Source organism: Bidens hawaiensis, unplaced genomic scaffold (assembly GCF_021521415.1).
Source record: "Bidens hawaiensis isolate Kalapana, Puna unplaced genomic scaffold, B.hawaiensis_p1.1 tig00012834_1, whole genome shotgun sequence".
In the NCBI taxonomy this organism is placed as follows: domain Eukaryota; kingdom Viridiplantae; phylum Streptophyta; class Magnoliopsida; order Asterales; family Asteraceae; genus Bidens; species Bidens hawaiensis.
This window is the reverse complement of record NW_027492070.1, coordinates 635998-660745: the sequence shown is the minus strand read 5'-3', so window position 1 is coordinate 660745 and position 24748 is coordinate 635998. Positions and strand designations below refer to the sequence as shown.

At 34.5% G+C, this 24748-nt stretch overlaps 2 protein-coding genes across 2 annotated transcripts; one reads left to right on the top strand and one right to left on the bottom strand.

Moving 5' to 3' along the window:
- Positions 1-7595: 7595 nt before the first annotated feature.
- LOC143542384 (dof zinc finger protein DOF3.6-like) lies at positions 7596-9695 on the bottom strand. Its single transcript, XM_077034980.1, has 2 exons — positions 9124-9695; positions 7596-8895 (listed from the first exon to the last, which is right to left on the bottom strand). Exons 1-2 carry the CDS (start codon positions 9175-9177, stop codon positions 8026-8028), a joined length of 924 nt encoding a protein of 307 aa, XP_076891095.1. The 5' UTR covers positions 9178-9695; the 3' UTR covers positions 7596-8025.
- Positions 9696-19734: 10039 nt separating this feature from the next.
- LOC143542383 (inner membrane protein PPF-1, chloroplastic-like) lies at positions 19735-24531 on the top strand. The gene is made up of 10 exons (XM_077034979.1): positions 19735-20159; positions 21587-21697; positions 21798-21872; positions 22102-22162; positions 22310-22383; positions 22652-22756; positions 22946-23053; positions 23132-23235; positions 23345-23494; positions 24349-24531. The coding sequence occupies exons 1-10, from the start codon at positions 19830-19832 to the stop codon at positions 24500-24502; spliced, it is 1272 nt and encodes a 423-aa protein (XP_076891094.1). The 5' UTR covers positions 19735-19829; the 3' UTR covers positions 24503-24531.
- The last annotated feature ends 217 nt before the right edge of the window (positions 24532-24748 follow it).

Genomic DNA, 24748 nt, shown 5'->3' with positions numbered 1-24748 from the left:
CTTCCCTTAATTATATATGATAGTAACAATCATTTGATTGTCCTATCTAGGGGGGTTTGTATAGTGGTATCAAAGTATTAGATAAACGTGTTCATCTTCAAAGTGATAAATATTCAAGTATGTTAATTAACAGTTACTAGAATTAATCAAAAATCACCATCAAACCACCACTTGCATTGCAAATTAAAAACCACTATCTCACAACCTCACCCCACCGGTCAACATGCCAGTCACCACCCGCACGCCAGGGGTGCTAAATATTTCATGTTGACCGAAATATCCCTTCTAAAGTCTAAACATGTTTTCCGTTGTAATTAGTTTCTACCATCCTGTTAAATGTTAATTTTTGGCTTCGTGGTCCAACTTGACAGACTGTTTGAAATATTATGGTTTAGACAAAAACCAATGGACTATGACTGTTCAATGTTCGGTTCAAGATTTCGTGTAGTGGATCCCAGTCTAGTTCATACCGCTTTGGTCCATTACCTGTGACCATAATATCATATGGTAAGGTATATTTTTACTTTTTATTAATATTTTGGTTGTGGTGTAACACACTATTCACTTTTGTTAACAAGCAAAAAATCTATTATATGATTTTATATCCATATCATTTTTTTCTAAACAACAAATAAACCATTGTCAATCTTGTGATTCACATATACTATTTGATGTATTCAAAAGTAAAGCAAGGTCATCTACCTTCCAACATAGAAATCACATGAACTACATCCAACAATAACTTTTTAATAGTGTTTGTAAGCAACTATCGTTTTAAAATCATTTAAGTTTAAATAGCTTTTGTCAATAAATATCTTTTCATATTTATTTATTTATATTCTAATACTTTTGTCAACAACTATCCTTTAATATAAACTTGTTCTTATTAATGACAAGTCAAACGAGTATGAAGAGGCTACCAACACAACATATCTATACTAAGACACGTCCAATATATAAGTAAAAAACTGACTTTAAATGTAGCAAGTTTGATGTATTTTTTTCGACTATCATTTTCTTTTCCGCTAGACGTTTTCATTGGTCCACGTGGCGACACCAACTTGTGACGCGTCGTATAATATTTTGATTATTTTTTAGTTCAATACTGTAACCGAAACCGACCCAATACGCGACGTTTGCTAATTTAATCTTTAGTTTAGTGTCAGATTCATAAAGAAGCTAACCGATACCAACCAAATTTTTTTATATTATAAGTTATGGGTAGAGATACTTGTTGGAATATATGGTCGGTTCGTGTCAAGTCAACGCGGACCGACCCGAATGTGACCCGGTAAGAGTTACACCGAGATTAACGAACAATAAACCCGCTTAAGTTTTTAACCGGGCTGGACACGTTTGAACTAAGCTTTTGGTTGGTGATGTGGGCTTGGAGCCTATTGGGTTTTGTTATGGGCTAAACCCTAACCTACTTGTTTATATTAACATCTTATTGTTAATATTAAGAAAAAAGAGACAACAACAAAACCCTAGCCCCTTACACCTCACTGCCGCCGCCGGCCGTTTTTCCGGCCACCGGAAAACCGCCGCCACTCTCCGCCAGCTGTTACACCTCACCGGAGCTCCACCACAGTCATCTGCCGCTGCCTGTGCTGCTGTTTGCGGCAGTTGCTGCTGTCCACAGCCGATGTCCGGCGATTATTGCTGCTACCGGAGTTCCACCGCAACTGGGGTTGCTACCCTGAAGTGTTGCTGCGGCTACCTTGCTGGAATCACTGTTGCGCCGCCATCTGCTGCTGCAACACTGCTGTCCGCCACCACCTGCAACCACCGGTTCATTAGTTGTGTTGTTCACCTAGCGCCGTTCGTTACCTCACGGTGTCTCACCCGGTTTCGATAACTGAGGTATAAATTACTAAACTAGATCTATGGTTGTGTTTTAATTTATATCGTGCTCGTATTAGTTGTAACCGGATCCGAGTTCGGGTGTCCGGTTCGCTTTAATCATTTACTTTCCGCTGCGTTTTTGGGTTCGTATTACTTATTAATGTGATTAATAATTATTTAAACGGATCTAATATTGCTAAACGGGTTCCGAACCACCGTTGAAACCCAACAATACTGTATGATAACGACTTCACGTACGAGAGGTACGCGAGACGCTCAAAGGCAAAAAAAACAAGGCAAAAATACTAAAAAGCTCACCCAAACCCTAAACGCTCAGCCAAAAACCTAAATCGCTCAAAAACCGCTCAAAAACGGTTTTCGTGAAAAAAAAAGTGAAAAGTTGATCGCTTAACCATCCAAAACTGTTTTTTTTCAGTGAACCAATGATTAATTGGATATGTATTGATGATTCTGAGATGTTGGAATGTGATTTCATGGATCGATTTCGTGAAAAAATGGATTCGAGTACCTATTGTACGTTAATATATTATTGTATTGGATCTCTTCCCTATAAGCTATACCAATGACAATGACACCACTTTTTTCTACGTTGACAAATTAATGTTTTCAGTTTAGTGTCAGTATCATAACGAACTTCTACCAACCAAATGCACGCCAATGTACCGTTGTGATCATAACGAACTTCTACCAACCGAATGGACAACTAAAATTGGTTTTGCGTTGAACACCACCTCAAATAGTCGTCATTTTTCGCAATCGAGGACGGTATCCAGTAAAAATGGCGGTCAGGTTTTGGTTCCAGAGGACCGGGTTCATAGTGGATGTTTATAACTTTATATGATGTGATCTAATTGTATAATTAGATTTGGTTGTTTTGTGTATACATGTAACTTATCCCACATCGTAATAAGAAAAAGTTATGCTATGTTTATAAGTTTTATTTTGGTGGCATGTAGCATCAGACCGATGGACAATGTGATTGGGTTATGAGCTCACTTATGTGGGCTCTGGCTCAGGAAAGTCCCCGGCCCTATACCGCAGAGATGTGGACCTGGAAACAGGTTAAGCTTCAGTGGCTATTGAATTCGGTTCAACCAGAAATGGTTGAACAGGCTGAGACCGGTGTGGAGCTTAGTGGATTCAAGCTTGAAGTGGGTTTGGCCGATTAACACAGTCATTCACATGGTCCACCTGTGACTAACTGAACGGGGCTTACGATCCGCTGGTCTTATCTTTTTTTTATTATTACTTGTGAATAAAATAAACTCGGGGGGCTTATGATCCGTTGGACGCACAACACCCGCTCACCCATCACCATTGTTTTTACGCCACCGCCCTTGCAAACTCCGCATACGCAACCTTCTCCATCACCGCAGCTACCATCGTCACCAATGCTTCCAACACTACCACTATGATCACCACCACCATCGCCGCTGCCTCCACATCGTCATTGCTGCCTACTACCAGTAAACTAAGGGTCCAAGTTGAGCTATTAACATTAGGTACATTAAAATTTCTAATTCATAGAAAGTTGTTTTAATTTTAAATCAACCCCATGAAAGTTATCTCACTTTAGTCAATAATTAACCAACCTAAACAACGTTTTCTTTAATATATTATCCTGAACAATCGACAAAGCCCGACCATCCAGGTACATCCATGGGCAGATAGCGTACGTTGGTGATCCGGCTCGTCACCAGTTTCAAAGGAAGCCATCATCGCCCGAAGACCCACTAGGTAGCAAAATGATCCCTGGCCGGTGAACAACATTTTGTCATGAATGAGACTCGAACCAACAACCTTCCTTAAAGAACTCACCGGTACCGTTAGATCACGTACCGCTCCTTTGGTAACACAAGGTTTATATTATTTAGATTCTTTATGATATGAATTTGGATTGTCACTTCTGTTACATTTAGCAGTAGAAATATCAAAAAAAATAAAATCTGTAAAACTTATTAAGGAGGTAATGGAAAATTTTGGACATAACATTTAATATTATTAAATATCACGAATATATATATATATATATATATATATATATATATAACTCGTCTCTTTTCAGTTATGCTGATTTGTTAATAATATTTTTGTGTTACCAAAGTTAAATTTGGGATGAACTATGGCCTGCAGTGCTAGGCCCAGAAGTGAAATAGTGGATCAGGGCGTGAGGCGTGGGCTTGGACCGTATTTAGTTTTGCAAGTGCTTAATCATTTAATTTCCTTTCTTATATGATAGATTTATTTTTTATGAAAATTAGTTTTGTGATGTCTCAAAAATAATGATTACTGTCACGCGTCCACTGATCCTGTGCAAACTGAGAACACCTGTTATGAGGACAGATAACGTGAACGGTTGAAAGTTTAGCCGTGCGTGGATCGGTAGAAATGTAGAAAAATGATGTAGAATCGGATAATTAACTTCTAAAATATCATCAAGAAAGTTTTTTTTTAAATATATATATATAGAGGTTTAAGTTCAAGAAAGAAATAAAATTACTGTGAGAAATGCGAGAAATGAATATGGGTCACTAGTTTTATTTTAGGTTTTAAAAGTTTAAATATAAATGAAAGATATAAATGCAACAATAAATGCACACTCTCTCTTCAATTAATACAACTAATATAACCATAATAAATATATATATATATATATATATATGAATATTGGGAGAAGATCATGAGAGAACTCCATTTTATGAAGAGAACTAAAGAACTAATAATGAAGTATTTTTAATTTAATTAAAAAAAATTTAAATTTTTTTTCTTTCATTCTTCTTATATGTTCACCACAAAAAAAATAAAAATAAAAAAATAATAAAAAAAATTAACGAGTAATGCATATATGCAATACACCGACTTTTTTTATAATGCACATGTGCAATAGCGTGCATTTTGATATTTGAAATAGTATTGAATAACATATATATAGTTGTTTGTATTGTTTATTTGCAATAGTGTTATATTATATACAAAAATTAAAAAAAAAAATCGATATAGTGCATATATGCATTAGTGTTGTATTACATATATGCGATAATGTGTTTTGCATACAATTATTAGTGTCGTATTTGCATATATTCAATAGTGTGTATTGGATAATGCAATTGTGTTGTATTATATGCAATAAAACACTATTGTATATATGCATTAGTGCACATATGCACCACAGTACTACACCGACAAGTTTTTTTTTTAGTATCAATATCATCTTATTAGAATGAGGAAAGAAAAAAAATCATAAAATATTTTTTTTTAAATAGTTAAAAATAATTTTTTACTAGTTCTCTAGTTCTCTCTTTAAAAGGAGTTCTCTCTAGATCACACCCCTATGAATATCATATGATTCATTTATATTTTTTAAATTAGATTGACGATTTTTGTTCTTTATTTTAATCAGGCATAATAGTCTTAATATTCAGGATATTCCCACTATCTTGATCGACTACGAACAATATAGAATACTCTTATTCATGGATTAAACATGCTATATAACATAACACAGAACACGATAAATATTAATTAATGTAAAAGGCAATATCTAACAAGTCATATCAGATAAAATGTAACTACAACAACATTTAGAAATATCCAGATAAAAATATAGGTTATAACCAATAAGTATAATGTTCGAGAGCGTTGCAAATTTGGTGGCATGCAAGACGGCTATGATTTGAGTAAATGAGGTAGCCCTATTGTATCTTGCATGCTGCCACATCCTGTTCGGGGCGGCTTATACGGACGCACAACCAGATTGGTACCTTTTACTTATGTAGAGCAGAAATACAAAGTTTAATACCTTAAATAAACTTATATTATTAAACTTTATCAAACCATGAGTTTAGTTACAAAAGACACCGACCAAAATAGCTTGATATACTAAAATAACCAAAGTTATCTACAACATACTTAGGTATATCATTTTAAAAAAGTTTATTAATCATCAAGTATGCATACAAATTAAGGACTCTATAACAACACATCAAACTAATTTGTGTACCCTTGATAGTTTTACTTAAGGAGTCCATGGTTGGGCATACTATGTAGGGTGTTTGGTCCTTTCAATAAAGCAGCAATGCCAGATTCCTTTCTTTTCTTTTAAGGCAACAATAGTAACAATCACACACTCGTTTTCTTGCTTCATTTCACTTTTGTTTTAATTTCCTCGTAATTATCACTCCAAGATTTGCTCTCAAACTACGTACTCCTTTACCTTTTCACAGAGTAAAGTAGAGAAATTAATATATGTATATATATGTTTGTGTGTGTATGCATATATATGTATGTATGTGTATATAGAGAGAGTGTATGCTTGTGTGTATGTGTGTGAGATATATATATATATAGAGAGAGAGAGAGAGAGAGATTTCCTAAAAAATATGAAGAGACCAAATAAATTCTTTTTGACCTCATAATCATTGTAACTTCAAAATCTATCTTCTTTCTAATCTAAAGGTGAAGGATGAAATAGATGCATGGTTTTGAGTGGATTCTTGACATTTTCTCCAAAATTTACTCTTGATAGTTGATACAAAGTTTCTTGGTTTTTGCTCCTTGTGATTGAATTATCATTACCAACTTGTAATATATGTGTTTCTTGTTTGGGCCACATACTCACATTCACATACAATGATAACATTTATTCAGAACCATGCATATATATATTTTTTGTTACGTAATTTTTAATATAAAATGTGTTCAGTTATACCAGTAATCAGTCTTAATTTACAATGCTAGAAATATAAACATTTATAATATGAAAACTTATGGTGTAAGAAAGTATTGTATATGAAAGTTGTATAATTTATTTAAATGTATAATACTTTCTATTTGTTATAGCATAGGAATATGAGTTAGGTTAAGCTATGGATTTAGTTCTGTAATGTTCAACATCTTATGTTTTATATATGCTGTTCATGTTAAAGTAATCAGGAAAAAATGATTAAAGTATAAAATGACTCCTACTCCTTAAAATATAAAAGAATTTCAATCTTAATTAAACAAGTGACCTCCAGAAACTGGTTCATGAGTCATGTTGAGAACATGAAACATATGCACCTAAACCAAGTGTCTGGACAACTTGTTACTTGTTAGTAAGATCTAGTGACATGAGGCACAACACCTGTATCTGGTCATTAAGTTTCGGTGTTCGAATACACTCCATTAACGGACTAAATCTTTCGTTTATTATACCATCTATGACCATGTATTTTTAGTAGAATACCATGTGTTATTATACCATCTATGACCATTCATTGTTTGTATATATATCATCCTGGAGTTCAAGGAGAGAACTAGTACATGAGAAATGGCATCTTGGATTACAATAATTGAATATAGTTTCTGAAGTATTAATAATCTAGCTATTATCAAGTAAAATCAAATATACATATACACTTATAAATTAGTTTACACACTTTGATAATTTCTTGATCACACATCATGAATGTCTAAAAAGTCTTCCAACAACATGCGCTATTCGAACCATCAAGTTCCAGTTTATAAATGCCTCTTTCTACAACAAGAAGATCGAGGCGCTAAATGCACAAATGTGATATTTGCCACAAATCGACCCGCACTGAGTATGAATTTGCTTTCATTCTTAATTAATTACCTGTAATGATTGGGGCATGAATTTCACAAGATTTTCTTGTATCAAACGGTTATCGAACCATACATATATTATATTGCCAATGCTGAGCTTGTAATTAGCTCATATTTTTTATAAGATATAAGCCACATAAAAAAAACTATAAGTAGCATATATAGACACATAATTAGCAAATCAAAGTAGCACACACTTACACATTAATTATATAGAAACATGCCACAGAGAAGTACACAAGTAAACTCCTAAATACAAATAAAATCAACAAACATATAACACTGAAAAAATAACCTTCAAATGCAAAGTAAACCAACCACTAGTTAATTATAATCCTTCTTAGCACACCATATCACATTCTTTCTAAGACTGCTGCATGCAACTTTGAACTGAAATATACTCAAAATGCATCGTTAGATCGATCAAAGAACACACCCCAATATTACCCAACCAGATTACAAGAAATGCGTAGTAGGAGTGGTAGAAGAAGTACTATTGACACCCGAAAGTTCGGTCCAAGCATTCCCCACCCATGGTTGTTGATTAGTATGTTCCTAAACGCCAAGAAACCGCCTTGATAAATTCAAACCCGCGTTGTCTTCCATCTTCACTGGAGGATCTATTTGAGTGTTATCAATTCCAGAGTTTGGAATTTGCGTATCGATTGATGACGATGGCGCTTCGGCTACACCTTGATCACTTTGGTAGTGAAATAGATTAGGGTTACTTGGTACCTCAAAACCTGCCAAGAAAGGCAATCTCCAATTTTCAGCACCTCCAATTGATAACATATTGTTGAAGTTATTCCCAGTTGAGCTCCCACTTCCTAATTGGAAACTACCCATTTCATTTTGAAGTTGAAATCCACCAAGATTTGAGCTAATATTGTTACCGACACCTCCGTATTGACCTAAAGAGCCCATGAATGGTAATTGAAGAGAGGGAGGGTGAGGGAGTTGAGTACTTGCCATTGTTTCGGTACTACATCTTGATGGACTATCACCTACAGATTTAGGCCTGGTTTGGTTTGGAGATTTTGAGCTTCTATTTTTGTTACTCCTTTTGTTTTTCCGACAACCTCCCCCAACCGGGACATTTCTTAGAGTACCACCACGAGTCCAATAGCGCCTACACGTCTTGCAAAAGTGGCGTGGTTGTGTGAGGCTATAGTTGTTGAAGTAGCAAAACTTTGTGTTGGTTGAATCGCAACGTGGACAGTTTAATCCTGGCTCTGGCATAGGTAGATTGAGCATCCTTGCACGATCTACCATGGATCCTGGTCTGGTGGAACCTTCTCCACTAGCGCCACCACCCCCTCCACCAGGATGTGACGAAGGGGGTGGTAGTGACGGTGGTGGGAGATTAGATATTTCACCATCACCACCACCACCGACACTTGCTTGTTGGTGGCTCGATTGTTGCAACTATGAAGAAAACATGAACAAAAGATAAAAGTTAACAAGAGAGATCTCACAAGAGGTACTATATCAATACATGTACATGGTATATTCATTTAAAGAGAATATATGTGAATGAGTATATATCATTTTTCATTAAAATATACACTTTTTCCCTTTTCATTTGGATGAAGTATTAATACAAAGATTCAAAAAGAGGATCATGCATCAAAGGAAGAAGATTAAAGAGCAAACCTGGAGATGCCAATTGTGGTGATCAAGATAGGATGGAACAGATGAGAAAACCATGTTTAAACTAAATTGATCTCTCCTTTTCTCTTTTAGAAAGCTTTTAAGGGTTTCAAATCGATAATATACGCGAGTTTGGAATCAAAGACAAGATAATAATATACATAAAAGAAAGATTAGAGAGAGAGGATGATCATGATGATAAAAAGAAAAAGAAGATGATGACGATGACAACGACGACGACGATGGGAAGGCAAGATAAGGAAGATATATGAGGCTTTTGTTATGCTCATTTGTGTTGTGATTTTTATTTTGTAATTTGCATTTCCCTTTTTGTTTTATTATAATAATTAGGGTTCTTGAAGTGAGTGGATGAAGTTTCTTAGCCTTTAAGCTTTGTTATAGTAATGATGCTGCACTGTACTTCATGATAGTGCTTGGGTAAAAAAGAGAACACTGATTGATACACACACTCACATACACACACAATCTTTATCTATATATGCATGCATGAAAGTGAAAGAAAGAAAATGTTGAATTACTGGGCATATTCAAACACTGAGTAAATACTCATATAGATAATTACTGATTTACAATCTTAAAAAATTTTAAGGACTAGAGCTATTTGGCATAGGGTTGGGTTCACTTGTTTGTGGTATAACTATATGTAGTGAGAACTGAGAACCTGTGAAATTAAGTAATATTCTTCACAGCCCTCACAAATTTTTTTCTTATTTTTTCCAAAATTCTATTTTCACGCCACATACATATAGTTTGAAACTTTGAATACATCACATTTTTGTCATTTTAAACACATATAGATAAAGATATTGTACATATTAATTCTATAATCAATCCCTAGTTGAAAATATTGCATTCTTTAAGATTATCACAATTATTTCATAACATATTAAATTTCTAATTAGAATAAAAAAAATTACTTGATTCATATTGGAAATACATATAACTCCTTTTTAAACAAAATAATAATAAATAATAATAATAATAATAATAACAATAAGCTAAATTTGAACGGGTAAGTATATATGAACTATGCATAACAATATTATAATGTAATTCCAATTCTAAGTTATATGGTTTTATAGTACTAAAAGACACTAGGTTTATTAATTATATTAACTATGAAGAGGCTATTGTGGCATACCCTTTAACTAGGTTTATTTATTAATTAATTATATATATTAATTTAATTAGGGCAAGAGCTCTTTAACTACTGAAGTAGTCTTTAGTTTGCACCCTTTAACTAACTTCCACAATTTTCAGCAAAACATTCTCTCTTTTCCTTTTCCCTTTTCCTTTCTTTCTTGATTACAACACAATCCCTTTTTCTCTCATTGATTGCAGGGTCAAAGACCAACATATAACTTAGTGATATCAATCTTTGTTCTACATGTCCACAATTCATTTAATAAAAACATATATCTTATAAGTTGCACATGATATATAGTACTTGAACTTGATTAGATTCTTAAGAAAACTTAAAAGAAATTTCATCAAGATGATCAACTCAACTCTCCTTCAATTCTTTATGATTTGCTGATAGAAGTATATATTCATTGAACTAAAAAAAGGATCCAATTACAATAGAGAGACAAGTAATTAGCAGGCAACTAGCTGTGCTGCCCCCCCCCCCCCCCCCCCTTGAATGGTTGAAAATACACAATGGTCTTTCAATAAGTAAGCGAGATTAAGAGGAAAAGAGAAATATTTATGGTTTAATTCATGGAATCAAATGTCACATTTCAAAATCTGTGTATGAATCATTATACTTTAGTAGAAGAATATTAATTGATTACATGGAATAACTTCTGTGTGAAGATATAGTCTTAAAGTCCTCAATTGTACGTTCACTAGTCTTGAATTCAACCTTAAGAATATGAAAAAAGCTAAAGGTTTATTCTCCCTTTTATTTTTAACTCATTATAATCATAAAACTATGTCAGGTGACCAAATCATACTCGCGAATCGCGATAAGCGTTTTTTATACAACTAAAACCTAGAAAGCGATGAATATGCTTCGAATAAAATTTCGTGAGAACTTAGCTAGCCACCAACTTTCGCACGATAGTTCAGTTTGCGTGCGTGGAGTCGTATTTCGTCATCACCTTTGTGATATTCAAAAGGTACATGCATATTGAAGATTCAATTGAAAGTAATTCTGCTTTACCAAAGTAATTAGCTATTTCGTGAAGCTTATGGAATCTCAAAACTTTCATAAAGATTGTGCAATGACATCACTTAGAACCTAATTGATGTTACATGTAGAGAACAAAAGTTAAAAGGACATGCAGTGTAAGTATTTAATTACTTTCCGAACTTATGTTATGGGTCGTGCTAAACATACTCACACCCCTAACTACCATTTTAGTTGTAGTTGTTAAAATCTCGGATATGTTAAACAATCAAACTACAATAATCAAACGAACACGAGACACAAGGATTTATGTAGTTCGGTCTAGGCATCCAAAAGTTTATTATTGAAACGAAGAATAGACAGAGATAAAAGCGGCGGGTCAGCCGATCACAAGACCTATCAGACTTCGATCCAATAAGATTTATAAAACCATATAGAATATTGTTATTTCTTGTATCTAAACACCAAGGTGAGATTCCAATATATAGCTACCACGGGATCACTTAATTTGGGAAGGAAGATCACGCCCAAATCATGCTTGGGATTGAGTTGAAACTGCCTATTAACTTATTGGTTTTTTCTAAACGTTAAAAGCCAGAATTTGTGGCTTTTTGAAAACAGTCTTATACTCTTTCAAAAAGCTAAAATAAGATGGACTTTTGTATTTGCCGAACACTCTTTTTTACTTATTGGCTTTTTGAAAGGCTAAGAAATCAATAAGTTGTTTTCAAACTTAATCCCAAACATGTTTACCAACGAAACATACTCCCGTACTTAATTAGATACATCATGAATGCTCATATGTATGCTCATTTTATACGGGATGTTAAAACAAATCACATTGATAAAAAGGATTATCACTCTTGCATATATGAAGTAAATGTTATTTTTAACCAAACTGTGATCAAGGGCGGATCTTCATACGGCCAGATCACCGGGTTGCAGCCCTATTAACTTTTTCGCTCAGTAGTGTAATTTTTCCAAAAAAAAAAGAATTTATATGTGTTGAGTCTGGCCCTTTCAGATTATTTGTTCAAAATCCAGAGGCCCAGCCAGATTGTTTGTTCAAGATCCGCCACTTAGTGGAATAACTCTAATTACTCTTATGAAAATGGACCAAGTTTGGCCGCTAATTAGATCATGTTGCTTCTAATGGCAGCCTAATGCTCTGCTTATGTGATAATGTTGTTTTAGTAAATCCTTTTACAATAGTTCTTGATATCAAGAACTCTTTTTTATGGGAGTATATTATTACAGAAATATAGTGTGCGAGGACTAAAGTGTTTTGGTTTCGCGGTCGATTAGAGAAGCGTAACAAAATTAAAACCTTAAATATTGACCCAGATATTCTATTAATTATTAAGCAAAACTTAGTCATTTATATAGTCTTACTTCAAATACTTGAATGCTTGGAAAAATAAAAAATCACACGACCGAAAGCCCTACTGTCCGATTCGGTTTTTTCCAGTCGGTTTTCGTACAAATTGTAAACTAATCATTCGGTATGGTTTGAATATTCATAAATGGCTAATCGATAACTATTTAAAACCGATCGCGAAACAAAATGAGTGACCATTTTAAACAGTTAATTTACTAGTAATCAGGTCGTTCGATATGTCCACCCAAATGCGAGCTAGCCAATTAAATTTGGTAACTCCAAAGACCATACAACTGTATTTGTGGTAGGGGTGTGCACAAAACAAAACAGAAAACAAAACGAAACCGAAAACAACAAAAAAAAATGAACCAAAAAAATCAAACCGAATCAGAAAACCGGTGGTTCGGTTTTGAACTATAGCTAAAACCGAAATATTGGTTTTGGTATGGTTTCAAATATTGTTAAGATCCGAAAAAATCGAACCGAACCGAACTAACCAAAAAAATCCAAAAAACCATAATATCATAACCGTAACCATTAAGACAACATCTCACGATGACTGTTTGTTTAATTTTAACATATGGTTGATAACAAATATATTTTGTTTCTAGATATGGTTAATAACAAATAATTCTCGTACTTTTAGTTTTGATTTTGAATTTTGATTCTAAATGCATCTTTTACTAGTTTTTAAAATTTGAAGTCCATATTTAATATTCTATTAACCATTAGTTTAAAGAAAAAAAAATGATGCCCAATTTAAATATCTTGGGTCAAGTTCTTTTTGGCTCAAAAAGCTTTGGCTCGATTACGAAAACCAAAAAAAACGGCATCCAAAACGGAACCAAACCAATAACCGAAAGCCGACGAAAAAACCGAACGGTTTTAAAAATCATAAAACTGAAAGTTTGGTTTTTGGTTCGTTTTAGTCAAAAACCATATCAAACGGCACCACACACACCCCTAATTTGTGGTTGCGGTTGATAGTATTGTTAGTTCGGGTCATAATGTGATGGAAGCGATCGACGGCATCCAAAAATACAGGTTGCAATTGTTGGGGTCCATTTTTTATATAGAGTACATTGAGATATTAATGAGTTGTTTTTATAAAGGTAGTGTAATATGTACGTATAGAGGGTGGTTAATTTATTAAACGGGCAAACAAAAAAATAAAAGGAACTAATTAGGTTTCAACGCGTTGGGCAACGTGATGTTCAACGCGTGGGTTGTAGCCATATACGCTCCACACCCCAAACCCACGATATATAGTGCGATATCACATCGCTTCACCGCATAGTTATACTCTTACAAGTTACAAACCAAACCATATATAACCACCGGTTGATGATCATAAAGTGATGATTTTTCAAGGTAGATAAAAGGGTATATATGGTACTAAGAAAGCTACACCCACAAAATATAGTAGACAGCTTTCTATATCCTCACTCACGTAATCTTCCATTAATTATCATACTTCATTTTCATCAACCTTAGTGCATGCAACCTATTGTATTTTGGGAAGAAGACAAATCGATTGAAGCGCCATTTTACTTTTTTAATCAAATTTTCTTTACAAAAAGATTATTCCATCATGCATGCATGTTGTTTAATATATATTGATTGATTCGACCATAAATAGACTACGTCCGATTAAGGTAGTGGCAGGCTGGCGATGTTGATTTGTCTACACATTTAAAATAATTTACAATATATTTGTGCAGGGTTTTTAATTCATTTTTTATATTACGCGGTTTATTTTCACTTTATTCATAGTTTTTGAGAGTTTTGCTATTTAAACAATGTTAGTGACATAGTTTGTTATTCGTTTATCTTCTTCAATATCTGATGTAATGTAGCAAGTAGAATGGCATCACATTTTAGTTTCACCAAATTTACCTTAAATAACGAGTCTTACTTATTTTGCAATTAACATTCGATGGAATATATATTACATTCAAAAGTTATAGAAAATGAGTTTTTTCTTAGTTATAATAAAATAAAGAGACTCTTTTTATTTATAGGAGGTAGTATAGTAGAATACATTTGAAAAAAAAAAGTAAAAGAAATATATATAAAATAAAAAATACATAATTGTTGATTAGGACCGGTATCTTTGGTAATTTCTTTGAGCGGTATATATCTTGGTACGTAGCATGAATTGATAAATCTGCTAGTGTTGGTTGAGAAATTGTGTTTAACACATGGTCCCTTAACTAAAATATATTTCATGCTTCCTCTAAGAACATATACCTATCTCTTAGACTACTCTCATTCACAGCCTAACCAAACCCAATTTATTATTATAAAACTAATTTCTTTTTCTTCCACGTATCTCTTAGGCAGGCTAGTCTGAGCTGCAGATTGATATACTACCAAAATGACACACGTGCTCGACTTTTTGGTGTTTTATTGCAGAGAAAAGGAAAAATAAATAGTAGCATGGAATGGTAATTATAATTAGATAGTACTTCTCTCTATGTCACCAAAAGACTTATGTGTTGATGGCTGTTCTCAAAATATGTTTAATCTCGTATTTATTCTTAAAAAGATTTCGGAGTTCTCGTATATGCTAGGTTTCTATATATACATTTTATTTCTAAAATCACAAAACGGAACTTTAACCTACATTTTATATTCACACAAAAAGAATCTGAAATGTGTGTTCAAGGTTGTCATAAATAATATTAAATGACAATCAAAATTGTCACTCCAATTCATGATAGATTGGTTATTGATTGTTCGGGAACAACAGTCAAGTTGTTAGCTCACATTGCGCAAATGCTAGAGGTAGGTCTCACCTTGAAGAGAGACGTCTGCGCAGAAACCAACTGGATCTGCAGGACCCACCATGCTCAGAGACGTGACGTCCTTACGCGCAGTACGCAAGTTGCTCCCGCAGGAAATGCCTCCCAATGGCGAAGTACTCCGCCTGTTCCCGCAGCTGCGGATACAAGCCATCAGGGAAGGCCACCCGCGCAGCAAGGCTACACGCACAAGGCACTTAGCTCTCAAAATAATTCAGTAGTCACCTGAATGAATGAGCAAAGCCGGGAACGATCCCGCACAAAGGCGGGAGGGGGAATACTCCCGCCCAAATGAGCCAGTCCGTACGATACTGGAGGATCTTTTGTACTGTACCTGACGAGGTATGGGCAAAAGATCTGACCAGAGATACGACAGCTCATTGACAACAGTATGGCGAGCAGCATGCTCTTGTACTGTATGTCACTATTAGCCGCTGCCTACTCACCAACTCCTGTCATACCACGTGCATAGCCTGCAGTTGGTGGAAAAGGAATAGTACGCAGCAGGCCTGGTCACTGTCAGCCGCTGCCTACCCACCAACTACCAGCATGGCACGTGCGTAGGCCACAGTTGGTAGAACAGGAATACTATTCAGCCGGCTATATCCTCTTGGAAACCTACCTTCGGCTATAAATACCCCAAATGCTATGATCATCTCATCTTATCTTGTATCTTACATCTTATACCTGATATCTGCTCTAGCAATCTCTTAATATACACTTATATTCAAGAGCAATCTAGTCTGATTCTCACGCCGGAGGGTGGTCACAAGGAGGTACCCCCCCCCCTTCTCAGTGACGAGCTCACGGTGTCTGTTTTGCAGGTTATCAGAAGAACCATCTTTGCCGGATCTAACCCCTCGTGGGAAACATCTATTTAACCCCCAGATTATCCGTAATCTGCCCGGGGTCAATTAGTGTTTCTTCAGATGCAACTGCAAAGTGTGTCATCAGAATATCACATTACTTCTGTCGCCCATATATTGTCACAGGTCACAACGTACATATGCAAACGGTATGGATATCTCATTCATTTTACTTTTAATCCAATATAAATTTTGTAATAGTAATCCGATCTTGAATAGTTCACAAGTACTTCCGCTAAGGTAGCCTCCAGTTGACAATAAGTGGGCCTTAGTAGGTCAACATGACTCCATGGCTGGCCAATCATAGTTAGATAATACGAGGGAGAATCATATTTGAAATGTGGACCATCGAAAGGTTTTTGTGGGTCAAAAGACTTGCATTTATTTTAGATAAAAGTGAAGGCAATGAGGGTATCGTTTCCCCACTCCATGAAGATTCCCTTGGTCGGTCATCCTTTTTTTTATATATGTATTTTTATAGCTAGGTCCCCTCCTATAGTCTTACATTTTTTGTAAAAATTGAATAAATTGGTGATCTATATTATATGCTTCAATATGAATAACATTCTAACTTCTCTTCAAATAATCGTTACGGTATATGATAATTATACACAAAAATAAACAAACATGAGTACATAACGCAGTTCGGTCTAGACTGACATGCATTCAAGGGTTTCTACCAGGTTATTGGGTTGTCTAACCCTTTAATTACATATTAAAAGGGTCACTAAATGTCTATTTATAATTATAGATTAGGGTTACAAACGTGTTTCACAAGAAAAACATAAAGGATTATTATTTTAACAGAAAAAATTTTCCCATTGGAGGTGATTTTATTTTAATATATAGAAAAAACTTTCATTCGTATGTTTGTTTGGATTATTTTAGCAACTTTTTATTATTATTCTTGATTTTTGCTTTGGTACGTATTGGGCTTTGAAAATGCAACCTAGTGATTTCAAAAATCTTTTCTTATACTCGTCCTGAGCATCGAAATTTAAGGAATTTCAAAGATGGCCTTAACTAAGTGTTACTCATAATCATAAATGTACATAAAAAGGGTCGACCTGAAACATGACCCAAATATATCACGATTTTATTTGAGTTCGACACGACATAACGGTAACAAGAATTTGGTCATCTTAGGTTTGAAGAATTTAACTTTTCGACCTCAGTCTTAGGCTCTTAGTTTTACTCTTAGCCTCTTAGGTGCCCACAGGCCACAGCCCACCCTCTATGATTTAAGTTTTAGTGTGTTAGTCTTGGCCCAATCAAACATATGGGATCATGGGCCAATATCATATTATCCTAGGCTATTGTTTGAAAATAATGTTTACTGGTTTGGGCTAAACTTCATTAATGTTTTGGGCTATACTCTAGTCATCTTAGATTCTTAGGCTGAAATTTTAAAACGAGAATATTTTTTGTCAGCTAAATAATCTTACAACTTACAGGAGTAGGGTGAGCAAACACATCCTTTCCGCGAGACCTAACCCATACCCGATTAATGGTATTCTCATTACCTGACCCTATTGTATATAACCGAGTCTGATCGGTTCGGGTCTTACCCGGTTTATGTTCACCTTATCGGAGCAAACAAGTCTTACCCTCAATACCTGACCCGAACCCGATTAATGGTATTCTCACGACCGCAACCAACCATATCGTAAATTTTAGGTTTCACGGGACTTACCTGGTCTATGATCACCCCTGTAGGAGCAAACAGGTCTTACCCACAATATCCGACCCATACCCAACTAATGGTATTCTCATAACCTTGGAACCACCCCATTTTAAATAATCCGGTCTAATTGGTTCGTGTCTCACGTGTCTTACTAGGTTTATGTTCACCCGCGTACAAAAGGTTGGTTGTTAACATTTCCAACCTTTTTGTTTAGTGTGACGTGTCATAACCTTAAGGCTGCTCTCTATGATGAGGGGTATCGAAACCCCTCCATAGTGTCACGTCATCGTCACGTAAAAAAAAAAGCTTCGAAGCTCTTCTTCATAACACTATGCTATGGTTTAAAGCCTTTTAGCGCCCATTATACACACACACACACATGTGTGTGTGTAGGGGGGGTTATCCTAAAAAAGAAGTAGTTTCCTATGAAGATTAAGAATAAATCATAGCCATTGGATTATGTCAAACAATGGTTGAGATTTAAAATTACCAAAAACTGTCATAGTTTCCTATATTTGTTCTTTCATCATAATTTTGTAATGTCAAATGTCAAAAATTTGCTGGTTCTTACCATTCTTAGGAAACCCATTATTCTTATTTGAACTCTTATATATATATATATATATATATATATATATATATATAGGGTAAGGTTAATGTAAAAAACAATATTTTTGTGAGAAGAATAAGAATAGACCCTTGGATCTATATTCTAGTGGTTGAGATTGGTAGTTGTAAATAATTGTATTATTTCATATTTACATTGTATAGTGTCATATTTAGGTGGTTTGTTTTATTTTAAAGCTTTTCTCACACTTCTCACAAAACAGTTGTTTTTTATTTGAACTCTTTTATATATATATATATATACACATACTAGTTTTTATCCCCCGTATTACGGGGGTTGTTTTATATTGTTTGTTATAATATTTATTTATTTTTTTTAATTTATATTTTTTTATTGTATGGAAGTTAATAATATACTTATGGTTTGATGATAAATTGTTTCACAAATAAATGAGATGTTATAACCCGGTTTAAAAGCTATATGGTTTTGATGAGACCCAAGACCCGTTTATTTTTTTTACTATGAAATTGGTTTTTTAATTATAAATAATATTTATGAAAGTTAATAATATACTTATGGTTTGATTATACTTATGGTTTGATGAGACTCAAGACCCGTTTATTTTTTTTACTATCAAATTGGTTTTTTAATTTAAATAATATATATATCGTTTTTAAAATAATAAGATATTATTTTTTATTATATCACATTTTATAGGATTTTTACATAAATAATTTGGTGAGAATAATTTTTAATTTAATGAGATGTTATAACCCGTTTAAAAAATATCTGGGTTTGGTAAGACCCATACCCATGAATTCAGGTCAAATGCATGAGAAATCTTCATTTAAAAGTAAAGCAAATCTGATGACTCCAAAAAAAGGGGGAGCGACCACATCGCGACACGTAAGATTTTTATATATTCGTTTATATATATTATAGATACATATATATGCGCGCGCGCGAGAAAGAGAGAGAACGGCATCCATCGTTGTAACCCCCGCCACGTTCTGCGCCCCATCTGCGTGCCGCGCCCAAGGGCGCCCGTAGCGTGGAGGCCGGTGGTAGTTACAAAACATCCCACAGTCACCCATTTACCCCATAATATTATTATTTTTTATTATTTCTAAATTCTAATCACACAAAAAACGGATAAAACACGCTCATCTTCTTCACACACACACACTGACACACACCAAATGAAAAACGGTTACTGAATAATAATAATAATAATAGCAAACCTTCAAACCCTCATTAATGGCAAAATCACTCGTGTCACCTCCATCATCCTTCATCGGAACACCTATTCCATCACTATCTCGTCACGGCCGTTGTTCTCCGAGGACTAGTAAGCTCATACATACCAGAATCAAGTTCAGCTTCAACGGACTTCCTTCGGTTACGTCATACGACGGCATTTCGGTTGATTTTGCGGCAATTGTTAGGCGTACGGAGAGTGTTTTGTACACGTTAGCTGATGCGGCGGTTGCTGTGGACTCTGTGGCTTCGGTTTCTGGAGAATCGACGGTGCAGAAGTCCGTTGGATGGTTCGGGTTTATATCGGATGCTATGGAAGTTGTTTTGAAGGTAGTTTGTTCATGTACTGTGTGTATTGATTGTTTGTTGTAGTAATTAGCTGTGATTACTGATTAGATTAAAACATGTAATAGTTTTAGCTTTAGTCACTAGTAATATGGATCATATGAGAATTTAGGGGTGTTCACGAGCCGAGCCGAGCCGAGCCTAGCTTCGACTAGCCTTGAGCTCGGCTCATGAGTTGTTCTTTCAAGCTCGGGCTCGGCTCATTTATTATTTAGTAACTAGTTTATATATGTTTTAGTTATTTTTATATATTTTGAGAAAAACCTTAAAAAAGCCACCCGTGTTGTATCTTAAACGAGCCAAAACTTAGCTTGAGCTTTGCAGTGTGAAATTAATACGTATATGTCCAAAAGAGGTAAAACTTATAAATACACAAGGCTCGACAATCCTAACGAGATTTATATACAAGGCTTGAGCTCAGGATAGATAACTAAACAAGCTTTATTTGAGGCTCGAATCGGCTCCTTTCAAGCTTTTTATTGATCCGAACTCGAGTAGTTCGTGGGCGGCTCGGCTTGGCTTGTTTGCACCCCTATATGAGATGGTGTTTGGTTATTGTTGTTATATTATGCTGTGAATCTGTGATCACATGGTAGGTGATCAAATTGTGATTTTATGCAGCAAAACTAAAATGATTAGACAGACATCACTGTAAGATAGAAGTAAAATTAGGTTAATAGGAGATAATGTTTGGTTATTGTTGCTATAAATAGCTGTGATTGCATGATAGGTGTACAAGTTCTGGATTCAGGAAGAAAAGTTAAATTGGCTAGATAGGCGTAACTGTTAAATATAAGTAAATTAGGTTACTAGGTTAGAGGAAGAGAAAATAAGTGATTTAATTTTATCATTTGATAATTAGTGTTAGCCTAGTTTAGTTATTATTCTTTGATTTCTCATTTATCTTTAAGTTTGTTTTTTAATCAATATTCTATCTCTATTATAAAACTATAAGTTTCTTGTTAGTGTTTTATCATTATTGTTAACTTAGAAAATATTATACAACCAAGACAGTTTTCAGTTCTTTTGAATTTTTTCAATCAGTTTTGTTATGAACTGCATAAAAATAGTTAGTTGACCCTTAAATTGCCATATACTGAGTTACAAAATCTATTGATCTAAACATTAAAAAAACTTTTGATTACAATATGGAGTCATAATGATCAGATAGTTGGTAGTTGGTACTAGAAGGCACATCCAAACACTCCTATACACAATTTAGCTACAATCACATGCTTAGGAATGGCCATTTTTTGTGTCATAAACAGTCTGTTGATAATGTGCCTGCTTGTGTAAAATATCCTATATGATAGAAGATTGATTTAGTTTTATTTAGTAAAGTTGACTAGAAGTTCTATTTTTCTAGTTGTTAATGTTAATATATTGATGTCAACTTGCACCATCTTTACCAGGTACTGAAAGATGGACTGTCTGCAGTTCATGTGCCATATTCTTATGGATTTGCAATTATATTACTTACTGTTATTGTTAAACTTGCAACCTTGCCGTTAACAAAGCAACAGGTAACTTCCTCTCTATGCATTATTTTGTTGGATTTTACTTAAAAGTATATATTCTTTCTCACTTTTATATATAATTTTTGGTGAATTTACTTGTTTAAAGGTTGAGTCCACTCTGGCAATGCAAAACCTGCAGCCAAAGATCAAAGCCATTCAGCAAAGATATGCAGGAAATCAGGTGAACTTATAAATTACAGTCTTATATGTTACACTAGCACAAATTGATGGTTTCTATGCTAAAGTTAACATATCATGTATGATGTAACAAAACTCTTATGTGCATTCGTGTTTTAAAATTGAGGAGATTGTTCTAAAGTTCTCATTAAATGTTTTGTTTATGTATGCACATATGTGTGTATGTATACGTGTGTATGTATTTGTGTTTGACAATATTGGTATCCTTCCAGGAAAGAATACAACTTGAAACATCACGGTTATATACACAGGCAGGGGTCAATCCTTTGGCAGGTTTGTATTAAGGATTGCATTTAAATCAAAATATTCTATTAATATTATCTATTTATGCATGTATATTATTTACTTAACTGATTAATTCCATTGTTAGTAATATGAATTTGTACAAGCACTTCTGATTTATTGTGTACGTGATGGCAGGATGTTTACCAACATTGGCCACAATACCAGTGTGGATAGGCTTGTATCAAGCTCTTTCAAATGTTGCAAATGAGGTATACACAACTGAAAATATGGATAGTTATTTACCTCAATTTCTAAGCTTCCAATACATATTTACTTTTTGTTTTTGTATATTAGTACTCATTTTAAAATATCAATGTACTTGATTTAATCAAATCCTTCAGTTTGTCTTTTGAGAGACAATTTGTATCAGTTTACAAATAAAGGCATTTTTTTTTCAAAACTATTGGTCAAGTGCATAGTGATGTATGTATTCTGAAAGGGTAGTTGCTGATTTGCTGCAAACTTGTTATTCTTAAGGGACTGCTGACCGAGGGCTTTTTCTGGATTCCTTCTTTGGGAGGCCCCACAACAATTGCTGCTCGGCAAAGTGGATCAGGAATATCTTGGCTCCTTCCATTTGTGGTAATGAAAACACGTGTGTGTGTGCGCGCTGCGCGCGTATGGTGCTATTATGGGCATCCAAAACTTGCGTTTGTAAATGGACGCAAATACCCTCACGCTTACACTTGTCGCCTGCTCATTGGTTTCTAGGTTTTCCAGGTTAACATCGTTTTTAAGGAGCGTTTATTTCATGTTATCTTTTATTGGCAGGATGGGCATCCACCTCTAGGTTGGCATGATACAGCAGCCTACCTTGTTCTACCAGTGCTTCTTGTTATTTCTCAGTATGTATCTATGGAAATCATGAAGCCACCACAAGTGAGAACTAACTTTTTATTTTATTTTAATATCTTTTATATTATATATCAATATCGTACATATTAATTATTTTGGCAGACTGATGATCCAGCTCAGAAAAACACACTTCTTGTCTTCAAGTTCCTTCCACTCATGATTGGATACTTTGCTTTGTCTGTCCCATCAGGATTATCAATTTACTGGTCAGTTTTCACTTGTTTAAACAAACAGAAGTTATTGTTTACAAAAGTATATTATAATTATACTGCATTAACCTTTTTGATAAATTTTAATTAATAAATTTATTATTAGGTTCACAAACAATGTGCTCAGTACTGCCCAACAAGTATGGTTAAGGAAATTAGGAGGTGCAAAGCCTGTTGTAAGTGAGAATGCAAGTGGAATAATAAGTGCAGGTCGTGCAAAACGATCTTCTTCTCAATCATCTGAGCCTGGTGATAGGTTAGATATAACTTTATAAGATCTATAGTGCTGCTAAACGGGCCGTGTTCACTGGTTGGCGGGTCTAACCCAACACGAACCCAAAATGACACGATACGAATATGTCGAATATGAATATCATGTAACACATGAATCCAAACATGACTGTTTAACCCGAAAATAAAAAGAAAAGTATTATATTTTTCCTTTGCATTTCAATAAGTTAAAGCTCTAAATATATGTATATTTTTTTGACGTAATTATGTTTAAACTGTGCAAATTTATTTTTACACTTATAAATTTTGGCATAACAAATACCCAAAATGACACCACACGTTACTAAATAAGATATATTTTTTTAGAAAATAAGAAAAAATTAATGGGTTAAACGGGTCAACCCATGAACCCACTGGTTGACACAAACACAACCAGTTTAGCTAAACATGATCACGGGTTTGACGGGAAATTGACCCGAGCCAGTTCAGCCTAAACCCAAACCCTCGAATCTTGTGTTAGGTTCATGTGGTGTCAGAAATAGGGGTGCAAACGAGCCCAGCCTAGCCCAAGCTCAACTAGGTTCGAGCTCAGCTCGGTAATAAAAATTATATAAAAAACAGGCTCATTTAGGCTTAAGAGCCAGCTTGAGTTTGATTAGTGAAGTTCGAACTCGGACTCGTTTATTAAACGAGCTTATTGTAAGGCTCGAGCTCGTTTAAGCTCGGCTCGATTCAAGCTTTTAACGAGCCGATCTCGTGTAGCTCACGTCACGGGCCAGCTTCTGCATTTGCAATTTCCTAGCAATTTCGTTCCCTTTTAATCTTGTATCATGGGATTAGAAGCAATTTGCTAACTAGAAGCGATTGAAATATGAATAGGTTTAAGCAACTGAAAGAAGAAGAAAAAAGGTCAAATAAGGCATTGCCTAGCCAAGACATTGAGGTTTCGGCATCATCGACATCTGATTCTGAAGTTGAAACAGATGAAGACACAAAGTCAATGGTAATTTCTGATTTCTTTTATTTTAATTAGTAAATGTTTGACTACTTTCATTATTTCAAACCGATACAGATAGTTATTAATATACAGAGATGTCCGTTTGGGGGTCAAAACATGTCATTTTTTAATGCGGGTCAAAACTGGCCGGTTGGGTTAAGTTGACTTGTAAACACCTTTTTGTCCATTAAAACATGACTTCGTGTCCGTTTGGGTCATTCATTCTGTTAAAAATGCCGGTTGTCAAAATTGATAAACTTATTATAAGAAAGTTATTAATAT